Source organism: Phocoena sinus, chromosome 7, assembly GCF_008692025.1.
Source record: "Phocoena sinus isolate mPhoSin1 chromosome 7, mPhoSin1.pri, whole genome shotgun sequence".
Lineage (NCBI taxonomy): Eukaryota > Metazoa > Chordata > Mammalia > Artiodactyla > Phocoenidae > Phocoena > Phocoena sinus.
The window spans coordinates 28,724,033-28,749,095 of NC_045769.1; the positions used below are offsets into that span (position 1 = coordinate 28,724,033).

Sequence of the window (25,063 nt, forward strand, 5' to 3'; positions counted from 1 at the left end):
TGTAGAATACCAGGGAATGAAAGAGGTAAAGTACATTTTAAACATATTTATTAACAGTTTTGATGTTTGTGAAGCGATTTATATTTATTTCTTTGAATTTTGAGGCTGGGATTAATACACATAATCCTCATTATTTTTCACAAAGTCTTGCTGATAAGCAGGAAGAAGAGGGTTATTCTGCAATTTTGTCTCCCCGTCTGTATAAGTGGGATCCAGGACACAAGAACGACTCAGCCCTAAAGTGCAGTCCTGAGTCCCTCAAGAACTCAGGCCCTCCTGCCTTTTTTCCGCCTTCTTCCCAGTAGAAGGGAGGGGTGGGGGGAGCGGGAAACAATTCAAACCCTCTTTGTAAGCGTGTGAATGAATCTCAAGAATGCTAAACACCTCAGTCTTCCAACCTAATTAGAACATGTAGAAAAGAGACATTTTTAGGACATTTAAAACTTGCAGCATAATAAGCCATCTGGAGAGCGCCACAGTGCGTCCCAGTGGTCGAGGCGCCCAGCAGGTCTTCGCGCGGGCTACCCGCTGCTCCGTGCGCCCCGGATCCCCGGCGGCGGGCGGGTGCGCGGCTCAGCAGCGGGTAGCCCCGGGGTGGGGGGCAGCCCCTGCCCATCACAGAGCCCGGAGCCAGTGTTGCTTTTCTCTGCGGGCGACTTCGAACTGCCTGGATTTTTAACCCGATAAACTGATAAAGGACTAACACGTCTGGAGTCTTCCAAAGACGGAAAGAAAATCACTTTCTTGTCGCAACAGTGAGATTTTGTTACGAAATGCGAAAGTAAAGGTTAAAGCCTGGGAGATAACCGGTCGCATATGGGGGGACGGGGGAGGAGGTGGTAAAAATTGTGGATGTCGCGTCCCAACTATCTCGGTTCGAATCCCAGGTTTGCCATTTGAGAGCCTACTCTGTGTTAGGCGCTCGGAATACCGCGCTGAACGAGATTATCTAGGTTGTGGCTTTCTTGGGGGAACTATCATTAGCTCGGTTGCCTTGTTATGCTTCTAAACTCTTGTTTCTTCACCTATAAGGAGTGCCTGACTCCTAGAATTGTCGTAAGTTTCTGAGACATCCTGTATTAAGATGAGAACGATTAACGCGCTGTCTGACACACAGTAGGGGCTCAGTAAGCATTTGTACTTCTCTCAATTTGAGCTCACCTGGTGAGGGCAGCGCAGAGAGGAGACAGGTGCCACGGTTAAGAATGATTCTTTGAGCAGTTCTTTTAAACAAGCGCTGGACTCTAAGGATGCTTACCTGCAGATAGGAGACCTGGTAGGTGCCCTGGAAGCTAGGGTTCATAAGCGAGAACATTACGGGAAAATGAGCCCCGCACCAGTGGGAGCCAGCAGAGAACTCAGGAGGGACTTCTAGCTAGGGTTTCCCGCTCCGGGTCTCAAGAAGGCGTGATTAGCATTCGCCCCGCCCCCCATAGCTTCCCGGCCGGCGATTGGCCCACGCTCCTCGGCTGCCAGCTCCAGGCGGGGCCGGAGGGCGCCTGGGGAGAGGCCGAGCCCGCGGGGCAGTGGGCGGGGACGCGCGGAGAGCGTGGCGGGGCGGCCCACCAACCGAGCCCCAGCGCGAAGGGGCGGGGCCAGGGCGGAGCCTCCCGGCGGGCATTAGAAGCAGGTGACCCAGGCTGGGCGGGAGAGGCCAGTCAGCTCAAGGCAGTGACTCCGCTGCGGCCAGCGCCGCCGCCGCCGCCGCCGCCGCGCGCAGTTCAATACCCGCCGGAGGTGGGCCAAAGGGTGCTAGAGCGCGGGGGAGGAGCGGAGCCCAGCGCGTCCCGGGAGAACCGCCACCGCCCCCAGGAGTCCGCTGGAGCGCGGATCCCCCTGCAGGGGAGGAGGAGAGCGGCGGGCGGGACGCGGCGGCGGGCGCGCACCATGCAGTCCCGGCGGGGCCAGCGCTGGCTGCTCGCCGTGCTGTGAGGCGGCGGGATCCCCCGGTCGCCGCCGCACACCGCCTTCCTCTTGCCCAGGTGCTGCCAGGCGCGCTCGCCCTTCGTCCGGCTCCCGGACCCTGGTGGAACGCACGGCCTGCCCCGCGTCCTGCCCCGCCCGGATCATGCGGGGGGGCCCGCAGGAGGTGGGGGCGAATGACCGGTCTGCGGCGACCTCGTTCAGGGGTCGATCCCCTCTCTGAGACGCCCCCACCTGCTGCCATGTGCTGCCTCCTCGGGTGCCCAGCCTATCGCCAAACTTTCCCGATGCCAGCCTGTCTCTGAGTCGCGTTTCTGAGCGAAGTGTCCCAGAGACGGAGGGCCCAGGCTGGCTACGGACTATCTGCTTCTCTCGGGATCCTCAGAGGTGAGAGCCCGCGCCTTCCCCTTCTCCCCGTTCTTTCCCCGACCCTCTGCCCTTTTCCCGGGGGCTGAGCGCTCTGACCTTGGGGTGCAGGCTGGCAGGCCCTGCGAGAAGGGAGGCGGGGTGAGGGGCGGGGAGTCTGTAGTTTGGTTCCAGGAGGTGGGAGGGGAGGGGAGGGAGAGAGGTTAACTTAGAGTTTTAGAGACCGCTTGCGGGGATTGCGCCGTTGACGCCTCTCTATTTGGGAGTGGTTGCAATTTTTCTTCTCCTCCACCTTCTTTTTTAAAGAGTACTTTCCTTGGAATCGGAGCCCTAACCGTCCCTCCCCAGCCCTCTCCAGCGAAGAGCTGAGCGCTCCCTGCGGAGGCAGCGCCCTCACGAAACAGTTTATCTTTGGACGGATTTCTTTAAAAGAAAAAGAAACCAACAGGTTGCCAGTCCCGGCGCCACACAAGTCGGCGGAGAGGGAAGCCCGGATCCCGGTTTCCCCTGCCTGAGCTGGCCCCGCGCTGGCTGCGGGAGACGAGGGGAGGGAGGGGGCTATGGCTCGGCCAGACCCGTCCGCGCCGCCTTCGCTGCTGCTGCTGCTCCTAGCGCAGCTGGCGGGCCGGGCGGCGGCCGCCTCCAAGGCCCCAGTGTGCCAGGAAATCACAGTGCCCATGTGCCGCGGCATCGGCTACAACCTGACGCACATGCCCAACCAGTTCAACCACGACACGCAGGACGAGGCGGGTCTGGAGGTGCACCAGTTCTGGCCGCTGGTGGAAATCCACTGCTCGCCGGACCTGCGTTTCTTCCTGTGCTCCATGTACACGCCCATCTGCCTGCCCGACTACCATAAGCCGCTGCCGCCCTGCCGCTCGGTGTGCGAGCGCGCCAAGGCCGGCTGCTCGCCGCTCATGCGCCAGTATGGCTTTGCCTGGCCGGAACGCATGAGCTGCGACCGCCTCCCGGTGCTGGGCCGCGACGCCGAGGTCCTGTGCATGGATTACAACCGCAGCGAGGCCACCACGGCGCCCCCCAGGCCCTTCCCGGCCAAGCCCACCCACTCAGGCCTGCCGGGGTCGCCGGCCTCGGGGAGCGACTGCGCCGCCGGGGGCCCATCGGTGTGCAAGTGCCGCGAGCCCTTCGTGCCCATTCTCAAGGAGTCGCACCCGCTTTACAACAAGGTGAGGACGGGCCAGGTACCCAACTGCGCGGTGCCCTGCTACCAGCCGTCCTTCAGCCCCGACGAGCGCACGTTCGCCACCTTCTGGATCGGCCTGTGGTCTGTACTGTGCTTCATCTCCACCTCCACCACGGTGGCCACCTTCTTAATAGACATGGAACGCTTCCGCTACCCTGAGCGCCCCATCATCTTCCTGTCAGCCTGCTACCTGTGCGTGTCTCTGGGCTTCCTGGTGCGCCTGGTCGTGGGCCATGCCAGCGTCGCCTGCAGCCGCGAGCACAGCCACATCCACTACGAGACAACGGGCCCTGCGCTGTGCACTGTCGTCTTCCTGCTGGTCTACTTCTTTGGCATGGCCAGTTCCATCTGGTGGGTCATCCTGTCGCTCACCTGGTTCTTGGCGGCTGGCATGAAGTGGGGCAACGAGGCCATTGCGGGCTATGCGCAGTACTTCCACCTGGCCGCGTGGCTCATCCCCAGTGTCAAGTCCATCACTGCGCTGGCACTGAGCTCCGTGGACGGGGACCCGGTGGCCGGCATCTGCTACGTGGGGAACCAGAACCTGAACTCGCTGCGCGGCTTCGTGCTGGGCCCGCTGGTGCTCTACCTGCTGGTGGGCACGCTCTTCCTCCTGGCGGGCTTCGTGTCGCTCTTCCGCATCCGCAGCGTCATCAAGCAGGGCGGCACCAAGACGGACAAGCTGGAGAAGCTCATGATCCGCATCGGCATCTTCACGCTGCTCTACACTGTGCCAGCCAGCATCGTGGTAGCATGCTACCTGTACGAACAGCACTATCGCGAGAGCTGGGAGGCTGCGCTCACCTGCGCGTGCCCCGGCCCGGACTCTGGCCAGCCGCGCGCCAAGCCCGAGTACTGGGTGCTCATGCTCAAGTACTTCATGTGCCTTGTGGTGGGCATCACGTCGGGCGTTTGGATTTGGTCCGGCAAGACTGTGGAGTCGTGGCGGCGCTTCACCAGCCGCTGCTGCTGCCGCCCGCGGCGGGGCCACAAGAGCGGCGGCGCCACGGCCGCCGGGGACTACGCCGAGGCGAGCGCAGCGCTCACGGGCAGGACCGCGCCGCCGGGCCCCGCCGCCGCCGCCTATCACAAGCAGGTGTCCCTGTCGCACGTGTAGGAGGAGGCCGAGGCCGAGGGACCGGGACCGGGGCCGGGAGTTGAGGGAGGGAGGTTGTTTTGTTTGGTAGCTTTGCCAAGGTCACTTCCGTTTACCTTCTTGGTGCTGATGCCCCCGCCCGGGGCAGCTTGGAGAAAGGGGAGAGGGACGGTTTCAAGGGGAGTACCTGTCCCAGGACTTCTCAAAGGGGCTCAGCTCACGTCTGTTCTATCTTACTGCCTTTTCAAGAGGAACCCTGTTTTTAATTTATATGTAGTTTTCTTAATTTTTAACTTTGTTGCATTTTGGCAACAAAATTTACCTTTGCTTTGGGGGCTTTACAATCCTAAAGTTGGCATTATAATGAAGTTCCACTTGGTTCAGGTTTCTTTGAACTGGGTGGTCTAAATTGGGAAAATATATTTCCTATACTTCTGTCTTTAAAAATAATGTGAACAGTGAAAGTTGCTGTGACTGGGAAGTTGTTCCGTGTGCTTTTCCAGGTTGTTTCTCCTTCCACTGCTTAAAGTGTCCAAGATGCTTTAAGGTGAGCTGCTTGTCCCTGTTTATAGTTCCTAAGTTAGGGGACACCCTAAGTCATACCAAGGAGGGGTAGCATAGTGTGGTTAGGGCCTCCGGAAAGTGACAAGGTTAGGCAATGTTTAGAGATTCTAATGTGTCCGTCCTAGCTTCGTTTAGCAAGCTTCGGTTTCTTTTTTATAGTACTTGTAAATCATTCTCGTTCTTAACAATGCCAGCTTTGCTTGAATAAGTTAGAGGTAGCATTGCAGTGTCCGGAATAAATATTTGGAAGAATGCGAACCTAAGGGATGGTGATTGGTTGAACTTGAATTCTAGACTGTTAAGATGGCAGCTTTGTGCCCGAGGAGTGGGTGGTTCTTTTTTTTTTTTTTTAACATCTATAGTGAGTGGTTCTTAATAGGCTTTGGTGATGCCACTTTTTTAAACTTGTGTTAAAACTTTGGTAAAAATAAACCCACTTCCTTCTCTTCTGGAAGGACTTAGTGATAGTGCTGAAGGGGGTTCCTTTTTACATTTAAGGACTAAAATGGATATAACTCCTGTAATTAAGTAAATTTCCAACACCTGTCTTATCTGCTCCACCCCCCCCCCCCCATCCCACCTCCTTTATCATGTTAAACAGTCTTTTTGCTTTTCTTATTCCTCCTCTCCTGGAGGGCTGTGATTAGAAACCACACCCACCCTTGAATGAGGTGCTTGAACGGGGGGAGGGAGGCTGGCTACCTGTGAACAAACGCTGGCAGCGATGAGGGAAAATAAGTGTCCCTGGACTTTGGACTAGATTACAGCCAGATATTCCAAAAGCATGGAGACACTGCTCTCTGCGGCCTCTGGAAACAAATGAAACCCATAACACCCTTGCATAAGCTTTTAAAACATGGATCAGTGTAGCAAAAGGAAAGCTGTTCCCCCCGCCCCCCTCGCCTCAATATATTTTTCTCTTCCTCCTCTTCTGAGAAAGCCTATATAGTGATGAGCACACACTTTACTGTTAGAGAATTCTGTTTGCTTTTCTAACCTGTTGAACCATTCCCTCACTTATATATGAAAGCCTATGTATTGATGAATACACACGTACACACACCACGCACACATACTTTACTGTTGAAAATTCTGTTTGCTTTCCTAATCTATCTAACCATTCATTCAAGAAGAGTGTGAGGCCATTACTGGGGAAGGGGGTGACAGTGCATTGGCAAGCAGAATACCAGTGACCAGGACTGAGTGGGAACTAAATTTAAGAAGCTAAAATGGCAAAAACAATTAAAATTTGGGGATGTCTCCCTAGAGAAACAAGTGTAGGGATTTGCGCTTCATTTATACCAAAGTTGGAAAAGTCAGAAAAGTCAGATTTAAGCCCAGGCCAATTTTTTCATTATGGATATTAAGTAAACAAGTGTATACTTTCCATAGTGGATTTAAGCACTTTGCTGGTGGAAAGAAGCCTGTTGTTATAGTTTTCATGGACTTTCAAAAGCTATTCACGTTTATAAAAATGCACTGCTCTTACACACTCATCCTCTGAATCAAAATGTCAGTATATTGGACAAAACCTTGTACACAGAGCTACAGAACTTTTTGCACATCTAATTCCTCTACTTGTTCAGAAGAAGCTTCTTAGAACCTTGAAATAGATCCTCTGCCTGAGGGCCAATTCCTCTCTTGTTTTTCAAATGAGGAACTTTTCTGATCACCTTGACCTCTTCCCTCAGTTAACATGTCTTCCCGGAAAGTACATAGATTATTCTGCTGCCTTAGGTCATTGTGACTAATTTGGGTTTTTCCTCTTCCTTTTTTTTTTTTTTTGTGGAGGAGTGTAAAGATGACACAGAATGTATCTAAAAGTTGTGGGATGATGTGGTTGAAGTGATTTAATTCTTCCTTTTAAAACAACTATTTTCCATTTTGGCAACATACCAAACCTAAAAAAAAGAACAACCAATTTACTTAAAAAAAAAGACAGTTAAGACACAGGATACTAAGCCAAGGAGAGGCAATACAGGTAACGCATTTGGAGATCTAGGTCCAGGCCAACTCTCAGAGCTGCCTCTGTTTTCAGCCTCTGTTTTCACCGCTGCTCTCCCCCTCCCTTACCTCAAAGATGAAGCCCACCTGCTTCCCTCAAGTTTTACCTCAGCCACCCCTCCTGCTACCCAGGGCGGAGAAGCCCATCTATTTATGGTCGCCCCCTATTTCCATCTCATATGCTGTTTTCTTCTGATTTTTATTTTTATTAGGCAAACAATCCGTACTCATGAAAACAATTACAAAATGAAAGGTTGTGGGTTGGTTTAGCAACTTCTTCACAGCCAGCTCTGTGATTTTAGGAAGGATTTAAGGCCCAGTTTAGTTTCACAGGTACAGCTTTTGGGCTGTCCCCTTCATGGTTCAATTGTAAGCAACGTCCCCCGTCATAGATTTCAGGGGGTAAAGATTTAGAAGGAACTAATATGTGACCTCTCAGTAAATCAGTTGCCAAGACTTAGGAAGTCGTTTTAATTTATATTCTTAACCTCACACTTTGAAGTTGTCTAAATTGGCTGAAAATAAGTATTCTTGGTGCCTTATTGGTTTATCCTTGCAAACCTTTGTCATGTTTTCTCGTAGTCATTTCCAGTGATAAGCCTGTGTGTGTGTTGTGTGTAATTGTGAGCAATGTACAAGCTTAAATAATGTGCTGACAGCACTGTTTCCAAGTTGGTATTCATTAGGCCGTTTCCTCCTGGGCTAGGGCTGCACTAATCCTGACACCGGCTGCCAGGAGAAAACCTCATGGATCCCACACCGCACCTTAATAACAGCATCCGTGACCTGCAGTCTCAAGTACAGAATGGGAACCCCAGAGCTAGGAAATGTAGTTGTATATTTTAATGAACTGCTATCCCTGCTAAAGAGGCTTCTTTCACTTTTGTGCTCTACAGAAAGACCAAGGGGGGTAGGAGGGACAAAGCTTTGAATAACTGCTTTCTAACACCGAATGTGGCCAACAGGATAGAGAGCATCACAAATCTAGGCAGGTGTGAGGTACAGTGGCTGAGGATTTCCTGCTCCCCCTGCGTGCCCTTTCTTGCCTCCAAAGTCCAATCAAGTGATCCTGGGAAAGAAATACACCTAGGTTGAGGAGGGTGGTTTTGAAAGCAAAAGCTACCAAGACATTAAAGCAGGGTGAATGAAGGGTAGGCAGGATGAAAGTAAGTAACCTGGCTCAGAACTCTCAAAAGCTTCTAGCAGCTTGATGACAATTACAGGATTTATTTCAGTCTGTGGTACATCATTTGAAGACGATATTACTTCATGTTGTTACAAACTGTATGTATAGTATGTATGTGTTGTGGGTGTGTATATAAATAATATATATTATATATATGAGAGATTTAGTGACTTTTGATACGGGTTTGGTGCAGGTGAATTTATTACTGAGCCAAATGAGGCACATACTGAGTCAGTAGTTCGAGTCCAGGGCATTCAGTACTTTTTCTGATTTCCGTGTATGTGTAGTGCCTGTCCATGCGGTATTGTCAGTGTCATGTCAAATCCAGAACTCAAAGCAGAGCCAGCGGTATTTTATTTGTAGACAATCAACTAGAATCTATAAAATGATTACTGGCAGATGATTATAATTCCAGGGTCCCTAACACTAGCAAAAGGAAACCCAGAGCATCTTGATAAGAAGTTTTCTGTTTTTGTTTTGTTCCTGGAAGTCAGTAGAAAAGCAGTTGTATGTGGTTATATTAGTGTCAAGATACTTAATTTGCTGATCTTATTATTTCAGAAAAAAAAAATTGTATGTATTATATTTGTGGGAAGTTAAAATAATGCTTTGAGATTTTTATCAAATATGGAGAGTAGTTATTTATGAAAAACAAAGAAATGTCTATTTTTGTTTCTTTGTTCCCAATTCATGTAGATAAATTTTAAAGTGCATTAAAGCAATGGTAAAGCAAATAAGATGCTGTACAAGTATTTTTCTCATGCTTTTATGGAGAGACACTGTTTTCTAAGAGTATCTGAAGGAGGTATGTGCATTCAAATTTCATGATCAGATTTCTCAGATGTACTTTGAATATAAGTGGCAATGTTTTTATTGATAATAAAGTCAAGGAAATTCCAATCACCAGAAGGAGAACTAATGAAAACATGTTTTACCTGAATATACTTCATAGGTTTCTCCTGCTGATCCTGTGATTGTTTCATGATTCACTTGAAGAAATGAAGGAAAATACACGTAAGGACAGAGACATTGCCTGAGATTGTGTTCTATTTTATCAACCCTCCATCTATACTCTGTACTGAAGCAATTTGGATAGAAGTGCTGCTCTTGTGTGTGTCTGGTTTGCAGTCAGAAACCCCCAAAACTTTATCGTTCAGCAGTTAGATCCACAACTTTGTATTAAGGTCTAAATACAAGTCAGGGAACCCAGATAAGATAAGAAGATATATGGTTCTCCCTCTGTATTTGTGGGTCATTGGTTCCAGTAGCCTCCCTCCCCCCGTGCTGCCCCACACCAAAATCCATGGATGCTCAAGTCCCTTATATAAGACGGTGCAGTATTTGCATATAACCTATGCACAACCCTCCCATCTTCCCCTGCACCCTCCTTTATACTTTAAGTCATGTCTAGATTACTTATAATACCAACTACAAATCCTAAGTAGTTGTAAATATAATGCAAATGGTTGGTGGTGTGCAGCCAATTCAAATTTTGCTTTCTGTAACTTTCTGAAATTTTTTTCCCTAAATATTTTCAATCCATGGTTGGTTGAATCCACTGATGCAGAACCTGTGGATACGGAGGGCCAACTGTAAATTGATTTAGAGTCGGCACTTCCCTGACAATCTGGACAGATGCTTAGTAAACCTGAGATAATTAATTTAGCATCAAAGTGAGTACTATGAGCATTATTAGATTGGTACATGTTAGGGCATTTGGGAGAACAGAAAATACAGCAGTTGAGCTGGATCCTGGTGCAAGAGCCACTGTGCCTTACCCATACAGGTCTCTAGTTGGCACATCTTCCCAATGCTTTCTCATTGTTCATTCCCCCCAGTGGGAAAGGGGGGCACTGTTGGACTTAGGAAGTTGGAGAAATAGGTAATAATGCTTCTTTTAGTGAGTTAGTTACAGAGCTCTTACGTGCAACAGAATGAGCGGAAGTAGAATGGTTCTGTGCATAGACTTGGGAGCTAGACCGATTAGGGATTCAACCCCCAGCTCCATCATTCATGGGCTGTTGATCCCGAACAAATTACTTAAGCTCTTAGTACTTCATTTGTGTACTTCATCTTAGTACTTTCTCATCTGTGAAAGGGGGATAATGATAGTACTTATATTTTAGGGTTGAGAGGATCTAAAAGATTAAATCAGGTTAAGGTAAGTAAAACGAGGAGGAAGCAGCCATTCAGGCATGGCATGGAAAGGGAATTGAAAGACTAGGTTTCAAATTTGTGTCTGCATAAGAATCATTTGGGGTTCCTATTAGAAATGTAGATTCCCAGGCTTCAGCTCCAGGAATTGAGATTAATTTGGGATCCGAGAATTAGGTCTTTTTCTTCTGTTTTAGTAAACTTGTAGAATTATTTTAGGCTTACAGAAAAGTGGCAAAGATATATCCATTTTGCCCTAATATTAACGTATTATCATAGCACATTTGTTAAACTAAGAAGTCAACATTAACGCTCTCCTGTTAACTCCAGACTTCATTTGGATTTCACCAGATTTTCCACTGATGTTCTTTATCTGTTCTAGGATTCCACATTGCATTTAGAGAAGCTTCATTTCTTACAGGGACTTTCAGCCCATGAGAGGCAGGTGTGGTCTGGAGACCACATCTTGAGAAACACTAGGATATGTCAAGGGCTGAGGAAGGTCAAATTGCCCCATCCTCACCACCATCCTGGTGGTGGTGGTGTTGGATATAGAAATTTGACTTGAAGAGTCAGGATTGAATCCTCTCCCTTAGATGAGAGAGGGGTTACCTTAAGAAGTGAGGCATCTATTCCTAATGCCAGATGAAATGAGTTTTGGAGTTCGGAAGGTGGGGTTGCTGCCTAGCCTGAGGAGATACATCTAGGGTTGTGGGCAGATCAGGGGAGTGAGTGCAGCAAATTGGGAACAACTACTTTGTGGGAACACAGGAGGGCTCAAGTAGTTGATTAAAGGGGATTACCAGGGGCCAGTTAGCCTGTGAGACATATAAATCCTGTATTTCCTGGAACCTGGTGATAATGTTTTAGAAATGGGTCATAGTAGTAACCAACATCAAGCACTGCCACATTGGACACGAGCAGAAAGTCAAAGGGTGAAGCTGAGATGACCTCCTTGAGAGAGTGCAGCGGGAGGTGGACGAAACACTGACGCCCTGTGTTTGGAAGAGTCGGTTCCCCCAGTGAGGAGATAAAGGGCCACCATCTGGGGAGCTAGAAGTAAAGGTCAGTAGAATTGAGAATGGTAAGATGAAGGAATAGATGTTGTAAGAAAAAGCTAGCAGAGTAATTTGAGGTCTTGAAGTAGAGGTCGACATATTCTTGAGGACCTTAGATTCTGAGGCTGTCTCTAATCACATTCAAATTACTTAGCTGCCCTCACAGCAGTTAGTCATCACCTAACCTGTTCCCTTTTTTTTTTTTTTAAAGAACATTAACCTCTTTCCATTTGACTCTGGATTTCTAATTTCTGTGCTACTTCACTTTCCTGGTTCTTTCTGCATGTTAGAGACCCTAAACCATAAACTGGTATTCATAACATTTGTTTCACATGAAGTGCATGTTATCTCATCTGCCAAACCCATTTAAAATGGACTAGTGGAAATTGCCTCAGAGGCCAAACAGGTTGCACCTGTGTACAAGGGACCAGGTGTCTCTGAAGGGCTCCTAGATCTTTTGTATTCTTGCTGGCAAGGTATCAGGCTGGCCAGGTTGGTAAGTGGCTAACAGTTAAGATTTTAGGTGATCTAATCCTTAACTTGATTGATAGATGCTGGGTGTAATCTACAGATTCTGCATAGAAATTAGCACTTACCTCTGGGAGAGCCCCTACCAGCTGTCCAGTGCTTTACCAAATAGCTCTATACTCAAGAATGCGGCTTCTGGGTGAGGGAACAGTCGTAGTCATTTTACATGTGGTTAGAGAGAAGGCTTGGGTGATGAAACATTTTAGCTAACCTACACGCTATAGGTAAACATTTTCGAAAACATTGCATAACCTGAATACAGAGTGAATTGTTTTCCAGTAAATACTGGCTTCAGCATTTTTCAAAAATCAAGGAATGGTATATTTTATAGAATGGGAAAACTAAGAAATGAAACTTGACCCGTTGTAAAACTAGGATTTAGTGCTGTTGAATTTCCATAATGGGCATACAGGGTACATTAGGAGTAAATGTCAAAGAATAGGGTCATGATGGGATCTGACACAGGGTGGAAAAAATTTCTCTTAACCAGAAACACTGGGCCCTAAGAAGTTGTCTTGGGGTCAACCATATGAATTTAACATACAAAAACGGCAATTTAATTTGGTTCAAACATACATTTCAAACATCTTGTCTTTTCCTTGTAAAGAATAAAGTTCAGTTCACGATATACCAGAGTTAAAATTGCACAGGTGTCAGTATTCCACTAGAGAAAAAAAAATTTTTTTAAAAAGGGAAAAAATAAAATTTGAGTTCAGGTAGTCAGATATTCTTTTATAGTCTTACTACTTTAGGGAACAAACCCTTCCTAGGTATAAAATCCTGGGAAAAAATGCCATAGTTGCCACCCTATTAGTAACTAGTTTCCATGCCCCATATTTGTCAGAGAACCTACTTTCAGTGATGTTTAAATTTTTACCTTAATTTGCCTCAATTTCCCATTTATTAAAATGACTGTATTGCCTCTAGAATTAAAGCTGGAAGGGAAAAAGCAATTTTTAGTGATTCTCCTTATTCTACCAACTTGTTCTTGAAGCTACAGTCATGTCCAATGTTCCTACCCCCAATTTTTTTTGTTTTAAACCTTCGACCACTCGAGATACGTCAGCATTTCTGCTTAGTAACTGGCATATTATTACACGGTGCAAACTATTGATATAAACAGTGACTTGTGATAGATTTTTTTTCCCTTCTGTACTAAATAAGATTTCTCCTAGTCAGCAACTTAACAAGAACAAAGTTAAAGATCTGACCTTAGGAAGGTAATTAAGGTGGATGAAAACATGGCAATACTATCAGGACTGATGGAACATTGCTCAAGTGCAGTGGCTAGGGTCTAAAAGAAACTTTAGAAATCTGGTATGTTTCCAACTGAATGTAAGTGAAATAGCATGTTAAAGTCAAATTACGTGGCTTGTTTAAAAGTCACCCTCTTAGGGGCTTCCCTGGTGGCACAGTGGTTGAGAGTCCGCCTGCCGATGCAGGGGACACGGGTTCGTGCCCCAGTCCGGGAGGATCCCTACATGCCACGGAGCGGCTGGGCCCATGAGCCATGGCCGCTGGGCCTGCGCATCTGCAGTCTGCGCATCCGCAGCCTGTGCTCCGCAACGGGAGAGGCCACAACAGGGAGAGGCCCGCGTACCGCAAAAAAAAAAAGTCACCCTCTTAACAGCAACCGCAATTCTACTGCTTCCTGTTCTTCCATTTTCTTTCCTGTTCAATTGCTTGAAGCCCTCAAACAACTGAAGTTCTGATTCTACAGTAGCCCTGTAATTCCTTTCTCTGTGTATTTACCTACTTTTATCTTTCAGTGTGCATTTCCATCTTGGCACCATAACAATTAAAAAATGCCATCTAATGCATTATGCCACCGAGCACTGTAGCCAGTGATTTTAAGTGTACTAGATTATCTTCAGGTTGAAAAGAGCATAAGCTGAAGAAATAAGTGACTACATCTTAACTAAAGGCAGGGGTCAAAACAACTTATGGTTAGTTTGAAAATGCTTTAAGGCCCGACTGTCAGAGCTGATTGAAAACACTTGAGTTAGACAGAGTTGTTATGTGAATAGTGAGAAGTGTTACAAACACAGTAGCCATATATTTTAATTAAAATAGAGTTTATTAGCTTTTCTTTTAATATAAACATGAGGAAGAAAAACCACATAAGTTGTAGCATTCTTTTCAAAATAAAACTGCAATCAGTACTTGAAGCTCCAAACTCCATAAACAATATTTTTTGAGGTGGTAGATTGTAACATTTTATATACCGTAATTTATCATTTATGTCTCTGTCCTTTAAAAATGATGGAACCTGCAGCACTCAATATAATGTGAAGCCTTGCTATAAAGAGAGAAAGTATTTCTGGCCCAGAAATGCTTTGTTTACAGGCAAAATTCCTAGGATTACATTTGAGAAGGTAGGAGGAGAAAGATTTCACATAGTTGAGAACACTAACTTTTTTTTTTTTTAATATTTCAAGTTTAGGTGACATCGTTACCAATCTCCTAAAAGACTGATTACTGGACCTCCCTGCCTTTTAAAGCCTGAGGTAAGGGTTCCTAAGGTTTACATGTTTCCTCTTAAGTAGCAGAACTTGAAGTGAGACACCTACAGCCAGGTTAACACATAGGATAGAAAAGCTATCTCGTATCACTTACTCTATCACTACTATTAGGGTCCAGTTCCTTTCAATTTATTACATGTGAATTAACACTGTTGTTCATAATTCCTTTACCAAATCTAGAAAAAAGAAACTTAGGTGATCAAGCAGGTAAGCAGCCCAGCCTTGCAAAGGACTACTTTAGAAAGAGGAGGGCAGGTCTATGAAGATACAAGGTATCCCCTTAAGTCTTAGTGCAATTTTAAGCTTTGAAACTTGTAGAAGTATAAATGCCACAAACTTACAAAACATCATTTGAAAGTTTAATTGAATTTCTTCTAAACTCATTTTTTTTAACATCTTTATTGGAGTATAATATTGCTTTACAGTGGTGTGTTAGTTTCTGCTTTGTAACAAAGTGAATCAGCTGTACGTATACATATATCCCCATATTTCCTCCCTCTTGCATCTCCCTCCCACCCTCCCTATTCCACCCCTCTAGGTGGTCACAAAGCGCCCAGCTGATCTCCCTGTGCTATGCGGCTGCTTCCCACTAGCTATCTGTTTTACATTTGGTAGTGTATATGTGTCCATGCCACTCTCTCACTCCGTCCCAGCTTACCCTTCCCCCTCCCCGCGTTCTCAAGTCCATTCTCTATGTCTGTGTCTTTATTCCTGTCCTGCCCCTAGGTTTTTCACAACCTTTTTTTCTTTTTTAGATTCCATATGTATGTGTTAGCATACGGTATTTGTTTTTCTCTGACTTACTTCACTCTGTATGACCTCACTACAACTAACTCAATTTCGTTTCTTTTTCATGGCTGAGTAATATTCCATTGTATATGTGTGCCACATCTTCTTTATCCATTCATCTGTCAATGGACACTTAGGTTGCTTCCGTGTCCTGGCTATTGTAAATAGAGCTGCAGTGAACATTGCGGTACATGACTCTTTTCGAATTATGGTTTTCTCAGGGTATATGCCCAGTAGTGGGACTGCTGGGTCGTAGGGTAGTTCTTAGTTTTTTAAGGAACCTCCATAACTGTTCTCCATAGTGGCTGTATCAATTTACATTCCCACCAACAGTGCAAGAGGGTTCCCTTTTCTCCACACCCTCTCCATTTATAGTTTGTAGATTTTAATTTTTTTAATATGGAATGCTTCACGAATTTGCGTGTCATCCTTGCACATGGGCCGTGCTAAGCTTCTCTGTATCTTTCCAATTTTAGTATATGTGCTGCCGAAGCAAGCACGTTTCTGGATTTTTTTGATGATGGCCATTCTGACCTTAAGCTCTTAATTTTTTATTTCAGCCCATTGTTTGCTATCCTCAAGAGGGGCTGAAACAAAATATTAATATTAAAAGCTTAATGCTTGTTTAAAATTTACAAACCTAAATGAGTTTAGAAGAAATTCGATTGAACTTGCAAGTGACGTTTTGCCAGTCTGTAGCATTTATACTTCTGCAACAGTGTTCTGGAGTATCCAAGCACACTATATTCAGCCTTGCAATTGCACTGAGACTTCTGGGACACCTTCTAGTTCACTGCCGGCTTGTTAATTACTGGACCACCATGTTGGCTGGAATTATGAAAATATCCTTTAATACAAGTATGTAACAAAGAGAAAAATCATCACAAAATCAGAAGCACCATCATAGTTAACAAGAAATGCAGCACGGACCCAATAGAAGTAAATAACCTACTTTCTCTGTTTATGATCCCACACATGCTAATATGCTAATAAAAGTACTGCCTGCAAAGAATGTGGATGACAAGTGTTATTCAGCAGCTTTTTGGTTTAAACTGATTGCCAATAATGACTAGCAGCTTCAGTGATATAGTAGGGAGGAAGAACCCTTCAAAACCTAACGATGCTACAACAGTCTGTTCCTAAGTTTGGCTTTATGAGTTGTTAGGAGTCGCATTTTTTAATGGTAATACTGCACTGATTCTAAAGGAATATGCAGCAGTATGGGACAGTGAGATAAGAAAAACAGGAAAAATTATATAGTTAGTGTCTTTAAAGTCTAAAAATTTAAACTATTAATTAAAAAACCTCACATAGTTCACAGCTATCGGCCTACATAGTAAGCAGATATTTGTGCGTGGACTGGGAGCTTTTAGCTTTGGAGTGGTTTTTGTAACTCTGTTTACATTAAAAAGGACAGAAGAGTGTGTTACGTTGACGAGGTCCCGTTCTTTCCTACAGCATAATCTTCGCTTGTCCATGAGTCTCTTGAATTCAATGTCTTTCTTTAAGGTGAAAATACTAACTTTGCTGGTTTCTGAGCAGGAGAGGTGATATTTCTCCAGTCCTTGTTACGAGGGGTTTATGATGTTACAACCCCTCGCTTCTCCCTTAAGAGAGGATGGCATTGGAGCGCTGAATACCAATGAAATTATCAGCGCTGAAAGACCTTCTCATAGCAGCTCTACACAAGTCTTTGTATTTGTCTTCACACAATCTGGAAATGGCCTAGGAAAGTCAATCAGGTAGAACATAGGTACAATTAGGGGGAAAAAAAATGTTCGGACCTTAAAAAAACAAAAAAGCATCATTGATAAGGCACACATCTACATTCATTTAGATAGTTCACAGTTACTGCTACTTTGGATAGCTGATATCTACACTAACTGACAATTCCCTAAGGTAGTAACCTTTAAAGGCTATGATTAGATTGCTGGGGCAAGGGATAACTTGCCCTAATAACTTGGAGTTACTTAAAAATTGGGTTCCTAATGATGGGCTCCTAATAGCAATATCATGTTACCTACACACTTGATCCTTAAACGTAATGGACATACACTTGGGCAAAATCAGTGTTTACTCAGCTATTCAACTTCTATTCAATTTTCATTAGTTATTACATACTCTAAGAAAATTTTAATGAGGTAGGTATGTGCTGAAGGTAGGAGAGGTCTAATGGCTGAAGCGCTGAAAGGTGCTATTTCACTTGCACATAAATTATGGTAGAAAAACATCTTATTCTAAAGTACCACCAAGGTACCACAGAAAGTATCAATTTTAAATGTGTTCATTTCAGTTGTGAATTTTGCTGTATACCCACCAAAGATCATAAGCCATAAATATTACTTTGTTCCATGTACGTTACCATTTGCATTAAAAACTCATGTACTTTCTACATCCAGTATCTGAACCCACATTATACCTTCCAAGTATAGGTCTCTCAGGTTAGCCACCGATGCTTTGTCTAATAAACTCATGGGACTGAACTGTGATACACACACACACACACACACACACACACGAACTGCAAGCTGAGTAAAAAACAGTTAAGAGGGACTTCCCTGGTAGCGCAGTGGTTAAGAATCCGCCTGCCAATGCGGGGGACACGGGTTTGTGCCCTGGTCCGGGAAGATCCCACATGCCGAGGAGCAACTAAGCCCGTGCGCCACAACTACTGAGCCTGGGCTCTAGAGCCCGTGCTCTGCAACAAGGGCAGCCATTGCAATGAGAAGCCCGTGCACCGCAATGAAGAGTAGACCCCGCTCGCCGCAGCTAGAGAAAGCCCGCGTGCAGCAGCGAAGACCCAATGCAGCCATAAATAAATAAATTTATTTATTTAAAAAATCATGACAGTAGAAATAGTCCAAAACATCAATTATATATTAAAAAAAAAGACAGTTAAGAGTGGTAAGTAGATTATGTAGGTACATATGATTAGGGATACAATTTTAAGAAATTATTCATGTATGGTTATGTTAAGTGTAGAGGTTCAAATGGAAAACCATTAAGAACAGATTAAATATGATTTAAAGTATTCTGAATTATGGTTACAGAAGAGAATTTTTTTTTTTATAATGCGAGATCCCTGTATAAACCATAAAAGACACAGGAAATATGATGCCAACGGGTTAATAAGCTCTTCAAACTGTTAACAGCTTTCCATTTTCCTAATCACTGCTTAATATAATTTAGCTACAGATGTGGCTTCGGTGGCTGACAGAAAACCCCAGGTAGTGATTTCACAGCCTTACCTCTAAGTTCTGTGCTCTTTCTTTGCTAAGAGGAGTGAATAGAAAATTCAGGTTGTTGTCATCTGCTAAGGAGCGAAGGTCAAAGTAGTATTTGGCATACACACTGGCGGGAACATTAATATTAAACTGAAGTAGCTCCAGGAAGTGCCTTTCCATCTCATTCCTGGGGGAGGAGAAGACAAAACCAACACAGGACAATTTTAGTCAACTGGGCTATCTTCAAAAATACCATTCTGAGCTACTAGGATGGCTCTAAATACTGTTTTGAAACAAATAATGGCTACCCAGCTGGATTAATACCCTAATGTTCAAACAAGGTACAGCTATTTGTGGTCCTTTCTGTGTCCCAGCACTTTGAGTTTGGGACAAGGGGGAAGAGGTTATGGCCCTCTTATGTACTCATGCTGCTGACTCAGGGGCTCATTCTTCAGAGTTCCATTAGTGCAGCTGTACGATTCATGCTCCACACTCACTCACAAGGCCCCGCTATAGTGATCAGATGAAAGGAATGATGTATGCTGTTTATTAGCTCTGAAGAACTTGCAGACATTTTCACCGGGCTGATGACAGGAAGGGGCTTATTGAAGTAGAGGCGAGCCAACAAAAGGAGTGGGCACATCACCACGGCAACAAATGGATCCATCGGGAGCCACTGCTATTATCTCTGAGGGGGGAAAACTCTTGAGGCAACAAGGATTCATCTCAAGTAAATAAAAAAATAAGCTACATTCGATGGGAAAGGGAATCCCCCCCCCACCCCCGCCACAATGCATGGGGCTGTGTCAAAGGACATAATGCAAGTTTCTGTTCACCTTAACCTTACTAGGGTGAGTTGTTGTCACCATGACAGGACAGGATGCACTTTTTAAGCTTAGGAAGGCAGTAAGATTATGTCTCAGCTAGACTAAACCCACTTTACGATATGACCTCTGATAGAGCAGTTGTTTTCCCCCAGTGTTAGGAGAGCAGCCCAGGATGTTCAGACCTACCGCCCCCCCCCCCAGGTGCCAGGACAGACTGCACACGCCCACAGGGGGCGAATTCAATGAAGTGGGAAAGCAGAGTGTTGGGAGCAGGCTTCTGCTATATGACCATATCCAGCCATTTGCTTGCCAAATGTTTAACAACTATAAAATTAGAGTACATCTTACCACTTTTCACAGCAATCACTTTAGAGAGCTGATTATATAAATAAAAATGATTATATAAATAAAAATGATAAATACCCAAACAAACATGCGAGTGGCTTATTTTACAATACATTTGGTTTCTTGGTTTTAAAGTGTTAATATTTTATCCATTGGATAAATCAACAAATGCTCCATGTCCTCCTGTATGGAGAGCAGAGTATGAGCAGAAATGAGGTTTCTCATTTGTTGAACTTTAAACCTAACTGAACCTACTTCCAAAATTAATTTCCTGTTCATACGGCCAGAAGTCTATAGAAATGTAAATCAGATAATGTTTTGATAATCAGCTAATCAGGACTTAATTTACTACAGGAATAAATGCACTTCACTATCCCTTTTATATTTTCTCCACTAATACATTTTAACTGTGTGGAAATACAGTACTTCATAGGATTAACATGTCTATTAATAGAGCTTTAATCACTGAAGAAAAGCATTATGCCTATAGAAATGCATCTTCTGTGTTTCTTGTTGTTTTTTAAATGGCTAGATGGCTGAAGAGCATACCATCTACAGGCGCAGCAAATTTTCTGAACAGCAGCTGCTCAGTTTAACTTACTCTTTTCAAGGGAAATATATATTTAACAAGACACATAGGTGTTAGAAAGTTTTAAGGAAAAGCAGATAGGCAGCAATTTTTCAATTCAGACTCAAAATGAGACCATTACAAATAGTGGTCAACAGCAGAGGGATGAAACAAATGTGTATTAAACACTTTGCTGTAATGCTTTCTGACTTCCAAAGATCATAAACAAAAGCAGCCTATTATAAACATAACTCCTGGTGATTCTCTGTTCTACATGGAAAAGCGTTGTTTAGAATTAGTTTCTTCATAGCTGGACACTGCCGCCAATGCTCCTGGGCTCACATCTATGAACACCCCACACATTTCCCTGCATGTTCTCTGATGTTGTACCTGGAACCAGAGCCCCAGTCAGCTCAGTTGCAGATTCTGAGAAAATTTCAGCTGCCATCATGGCAGGGATGGTGTTCGCGATTACAAATTTTCCTTCCTTCAAGGGACCAGTTTAAAGACTGATGATAGTGTTGGTCAACGTCACTTTAGTTTCTGCAACTTCCCAAAGTACTTCTATTCATTTCAAATTCATTATCTGCTGTTACACTGTTTGCTAAGATTGCTACCAGCAATATCACCATGACCACCCGGTTTACATTATCACCGAAGTGGACATTTTCACCAAAAGCCACTTTGACAGCTACTGACAGTCACTGGTCCCATCTCTTAGTCACAACTTTCCTCGCTTCAGCTGTAAATATGCACTGTGGTAATTGTGAATTATCTAGAGTAAGAGGCAAAGGTAACAAAAACAAACTCTTGCTCCTGCCTGCCACCTTGATCGGCCTCTGCTGTCCAATATAATCAACAGGTGTCCTTTCACATTTTCCTGCATGTCACCCACAAAGACATTTGCACTGTCAAGCGGGCACTTCGAGAGTCTGCTGGAATTACCTCTCTGGCTCATCCTGCTTCCCACCCTTGGGGCCCTTCACCAGAGCCAGATTGGAAGCCTGGTGTTTCATGCCAATGTGAGCGTGCCATCTGTGAGGAGAACCTGCCTAGTTAACTCAAGGCCCCACAAAGTGCTGCTGCTGTGTTTGCTGAGTGCCCTGGGTGAGGCCCCAGTGATGCTTCCCGGCCTACCTGAGAGGTAGGTGTTTCCTAACTCAGCAGACTTTAGGGGAGGAGACAGGAACACAGGGATCTGAAACCTTTATATGTGGCTGCCTGTACATCATAGTTTCTGTAACAACAGAACCTCAGATAAAAAGGAGAAAAAGACCAGCAAAAGCAAATACACAATGTGTGACTCAGGTTGAAATTATAACCTGTCAGTAGTCTAGAGGCCCTAAGACCTTAACAGTGGCCACTTGCTTCAAAGTCCAGGCATGTGCCCCTTAAAAATGGACTGGACCTGGTAGACAGCTTTAAGAAAGCTGTGAAGTTACTTGCTGTACCATGTTGTTCTGGTAGTGAGCTTGTAAAATGTTTGGCAAAAACCACCAGAAAAACAATTTCAATTTATCAAGCAGAATATTACAACAATAACACATCAAGACCTACCAATTAATGAGGGGAAATACAAATTGTTATACTACAGCTAGATAGAAAGAAGTCTGCAATTTTATGTCTATTTCAGCTCTCTGCACAATGTAACATTTCTTAAAATGTAAACTTTATGGGAGCAAATGAGGCATTGGAAAATGGTTACAAAGTTCAGCGTAACCTTACAAACTCACATGTCCTCAACTGTAATGTCCTTGAGGATCTGGCAGTAGTCCACATTCCATACAGCCTGATCGTCCCAAACCTTGGAGGCAAGAAGAATGGCTCCCAAAACAATTCTTTTCCAGTTAGTGGGGCAAATGTCGATCTCAGCATAAGTTAAAAGCCTTTCTAAGTAAACCTGCAAAAGTAGAGCACTGATCTTTGATTTTAGTTCAGTTTAAGTGCTGTGATAAGAATTGTTAGGAATGACAGATTTCATCTCTTTTTGACATGCCTTTTATTCCTAGGTTCTACAAAGACTTTGCTCAGCCAAGCCAAGGCCAGAGGCCAGGTCACGGTTGTAAGTCAGATATTTCTGTTAGTCTGATATTTCTACTCTGCCCGTGTGAATTTCCAACCCAATTTTGGTCACAGGACTGAAAGGACATCTCGGCAAAGGGCATTCCAAAGACACGCATTGTATTATTACCTACCCACTTGTAAAGGGCAGCACATACAGCCCAGGGTCGATTTCAACTGTTCAGTAAATGCTTGAGTGCCTACCACGTGCAATGTACCTACCAGACTGGTGGTGGTTGCATGGCGATTTTACATAATGCTTGAGTGTGTAAAATTCTGGTAAGACTGAGCACATCTTTATCTTCTCTTCAGAGTAACCAGTCCTTTTGTGGCATGAACTTGAAGATAAAAACTGGTGGTCAAGAGAGCCTCCCAGTGGCTGCTGTGTGGCACAGCAGGACAGGCAGTACAAAGGGGCTTTACAACTGTCAAGTATTCCCATATTTTAGTGCCTTTTTAAGGAACACACATGCATACAAAGGGTAGTCCTTTTCATATCCCCTATTTTTCACATCTCCATTATCATTTCATTATTCATTTCTGTCTTCCATAATCTGCAGCTTAGTCAATTCTTTTGGTTTTAAGGTGGGAAGAGCTGCCTGTGTCTGTATCCCTGGGGCTCCTCTAAACCTGCTGGTTTGTGAGATGATTTCATGGTTTCTTTTACACGTATCAAATGTCTATCCCACAAAGAACTGGATGGAGTTAACAGCTGAGTAAAGATTATAGAGGTAAGCTGTGATTTGTTGTTACCTCTGCAGAAGAGTATATATGCCATTTGACAAAAAGAAAAATGTCCAGTTTTAAAGAGTATGTTTACTCTCTGAAGGGTTATCAGATTGACAGCTCAGATTCGCCAACGCTCCCCAAACTCTACTGTGTTTTCAAACACGGGTATTGAGATTATATGTTCTTAGTGAAATTCTGCTCCCATTCCCCAGAGAACTCAGCACTCTCTAGTACCCTAAGAACGACTCTCCCTGCAAGGTTCAACTCTCTACTTTATGGGACTAATCAGAGGCACTGAAACGACACTGGCAATCTCTCAACTTCCTCTCACCTTTATACTGGCAAACTTGGTACACGTGCCGATATTCATTTATCCCACTTGCCCTCCTGTCTCGGAGAAAGCGAGATTTCTTTCTTTTCACTGAAGCTAACTCTTCTCTGAATGAAGTTGATCCCATCTCACTTCTGCAGAACACTGTTCGCACAGTTAGTCTCTTTTTGAACAACTTCTCCCTCTCTGTCAGAGGCTTCCTCCAGTGTGAATGCTTACATGTCCCCAGCCTGTCCCCCAGACGGCGTCCTCATCTCCCATCCTCTCCTTAACCCACTTCAGTCAGCCTCCTGCCGCTACCACTCTACAGAGGCTACTCTTGCCACGCTCACCGGTGCCTTCACACAAACAACCCAGAGCTCTTCATCCCAGAGCTCCACTCCCCAGGCCTTCCCTCATACTGAAAGAGCACTGCCACACGCCCAGTCGCTGGGACCAAAAGCCTGCACTTGAGTCATCCTGCTCCAATCTGTTAGAACTTCTCGTTATCTCTACCTTCACTGGTACCCTGACCGCTTTTCTGTCTGTCACTTCTGACTTGTATCGCTGCCACTGCCTAGCTTCTCTGCCTGCACTCTGCCTCCCAACAGAGTACAGTCTGTTCTCCCCAAAGCAGCCAGGAGAGCCTCTTAAATTAAGAGTACTTTATGCGGCTGCTCCAGATCTGCCAGAGGTTTCCCATCAAACAAATACCTTCTTCCCGTGGCCTGCAAGTTACGAGGCCCTGTGCGGTACGGCATTGTCCTTCTGTGACCTCATCACCTATGTTCTTTCCCTCGTTCCTCACTCTGATCACAATGGCCACCTTGCTTTTCCTTGAACACACAGCATGTTCCTATCTCAGAGCCTTGCCCTCGTCCCCTCTGCCCGTAATGCCAGCGTTCCTGCTCTTCCTCAGTTCAGCCAGGTGCTGGGTTCAAACATCACCTCTTCAGAGAGGCTCTTCCTGATCTTTTTAGGAAGCCCCTCTAATCACTTTATCCCTTTACCTTGCTTTCTCTTTTACCTTGCTTTCTCTTGAAATAGTCATCTTTTAAAAAATACTCATTGGGGCTTCCCTGGTGGCACAGTGGTTGAGAGTCCACCTGCCGATGCAGGGGACACGGGTTCGTGCCCCGGTGCGGGAGGATCCCACATGCCGCAGAGCGGCTGGGCCCGTGAGCCATGGCCGCTGAGCCTGCGCGTCCGGAGCCTGTGCTCCGCAACGGGAGAGGCCACAACAGTGAGAGGCCCGCGTACCACAAAAAATAAATAAATAAAAATAAATAAAAATTCAAAACACTCATTTAAAAAAAACATAGTTTGCTATACACCTGAAACTAACACAACACTGTAAATCAACTGTACTCCAATTAAAAAAAAAAACATTTACGTCTTCCACAGTTGCTCCATAAAGGCAAGAACTTTATTTATCCAACCTATTCTGTCCTCCACCCCCCACATGTAGAAAAGTGACACAGAGTACGTATTCGGTGGGTATTTATGACATGAGCAACTTCTTGGTAGCATTTAGCGTTTGGACCACATTATTCTCGAACCTCTCCTGGTGTCTCTTATGATTTTCTGCTGGGTTTCCTACCACTG

At 44.9% G+C, this 25,063-nt stretch overlaps 2 protein-coding genes and 1 non-coding gene across 5 annotated transcripts in view; 1 reads left to right on the forward strand and 2 right to left on the reverse strand.

The window, feature by feature from the left end:
* The first annotated feature begins 2,172 nt into the window (after positions 1 to 2,172).
* FZD5 (frizzled class receptor 5) lies at positions 2,173 to 7,090 on the forward strand. The gene is made up of 2 exons (XM_032636859.1): positions 2,173 to 2,310; positions 2,596 to 7,090. The coding sequence occupies exon 2, from the start codon at positions 2,850 to 2,852 to the stop codon at positions 4,608 to 4,610; it is 1,761 nt and encodes a 586-aa protein (XP_032492750.1). The 5' UTR covers positions 2,173 to 2,310; positions 2,596 to 2,849; the 3' UTR covers positions 4,611 to 7,090.
* An 8,275-nt stretch (positions 7,091 to 15,365) lies between these two features.
* Positions 15,366 to 25,063, reverse strand: part of CCNYL1 (cyclin Y like 1) — a 35,654-nt gene continuing 25,956 nt past the window's right edge. For 2 of the 3 annotated variants that reach the window (XM_032636862.1, XM_032636860.1), the window contains 3 exons: positions 22,092 to 22,258; positions 18,643 to 18,805; positions 15,366 to 17,119 (listed from right to left, as the gene is read on the reverse strand). In XM_032636862.1, the coding sequence (XP_032492753.1) occupies positions 17,003 to 17,119; positions 18,643 to 18,805; positions 22,092 to 22,258 (447 nt within the window). In that variant the 3' untranslated portion in view covers positions 15,366 to 17,002. The remainder of the gene's footprint in view (positions 17,120 to 18,642; positions 18,806 to 22,091; positions 22,259 to 25,063) is intronic. The other variant, XM_032636861.1, reaches the window with a different exon arrangement.
* On the reverse strand, positions 15,788 to 15,894 carry LOC116757257. The gene has a single exon (XR_004350904.1). It is a non-coding gene; the product is annotated as a U6 spliceosomal RNA (small nuclear RNA).

What these genes read in the sequence shown, in the direction of transcription:
- FZD5 (XM_032636859.1), top strand. Translation starts at nt 2,850, where the DNA reads ATGGCTCGGCCAGACCCGTCCGCGCCGCCTTCGCTGCTGCTGCTGCTC.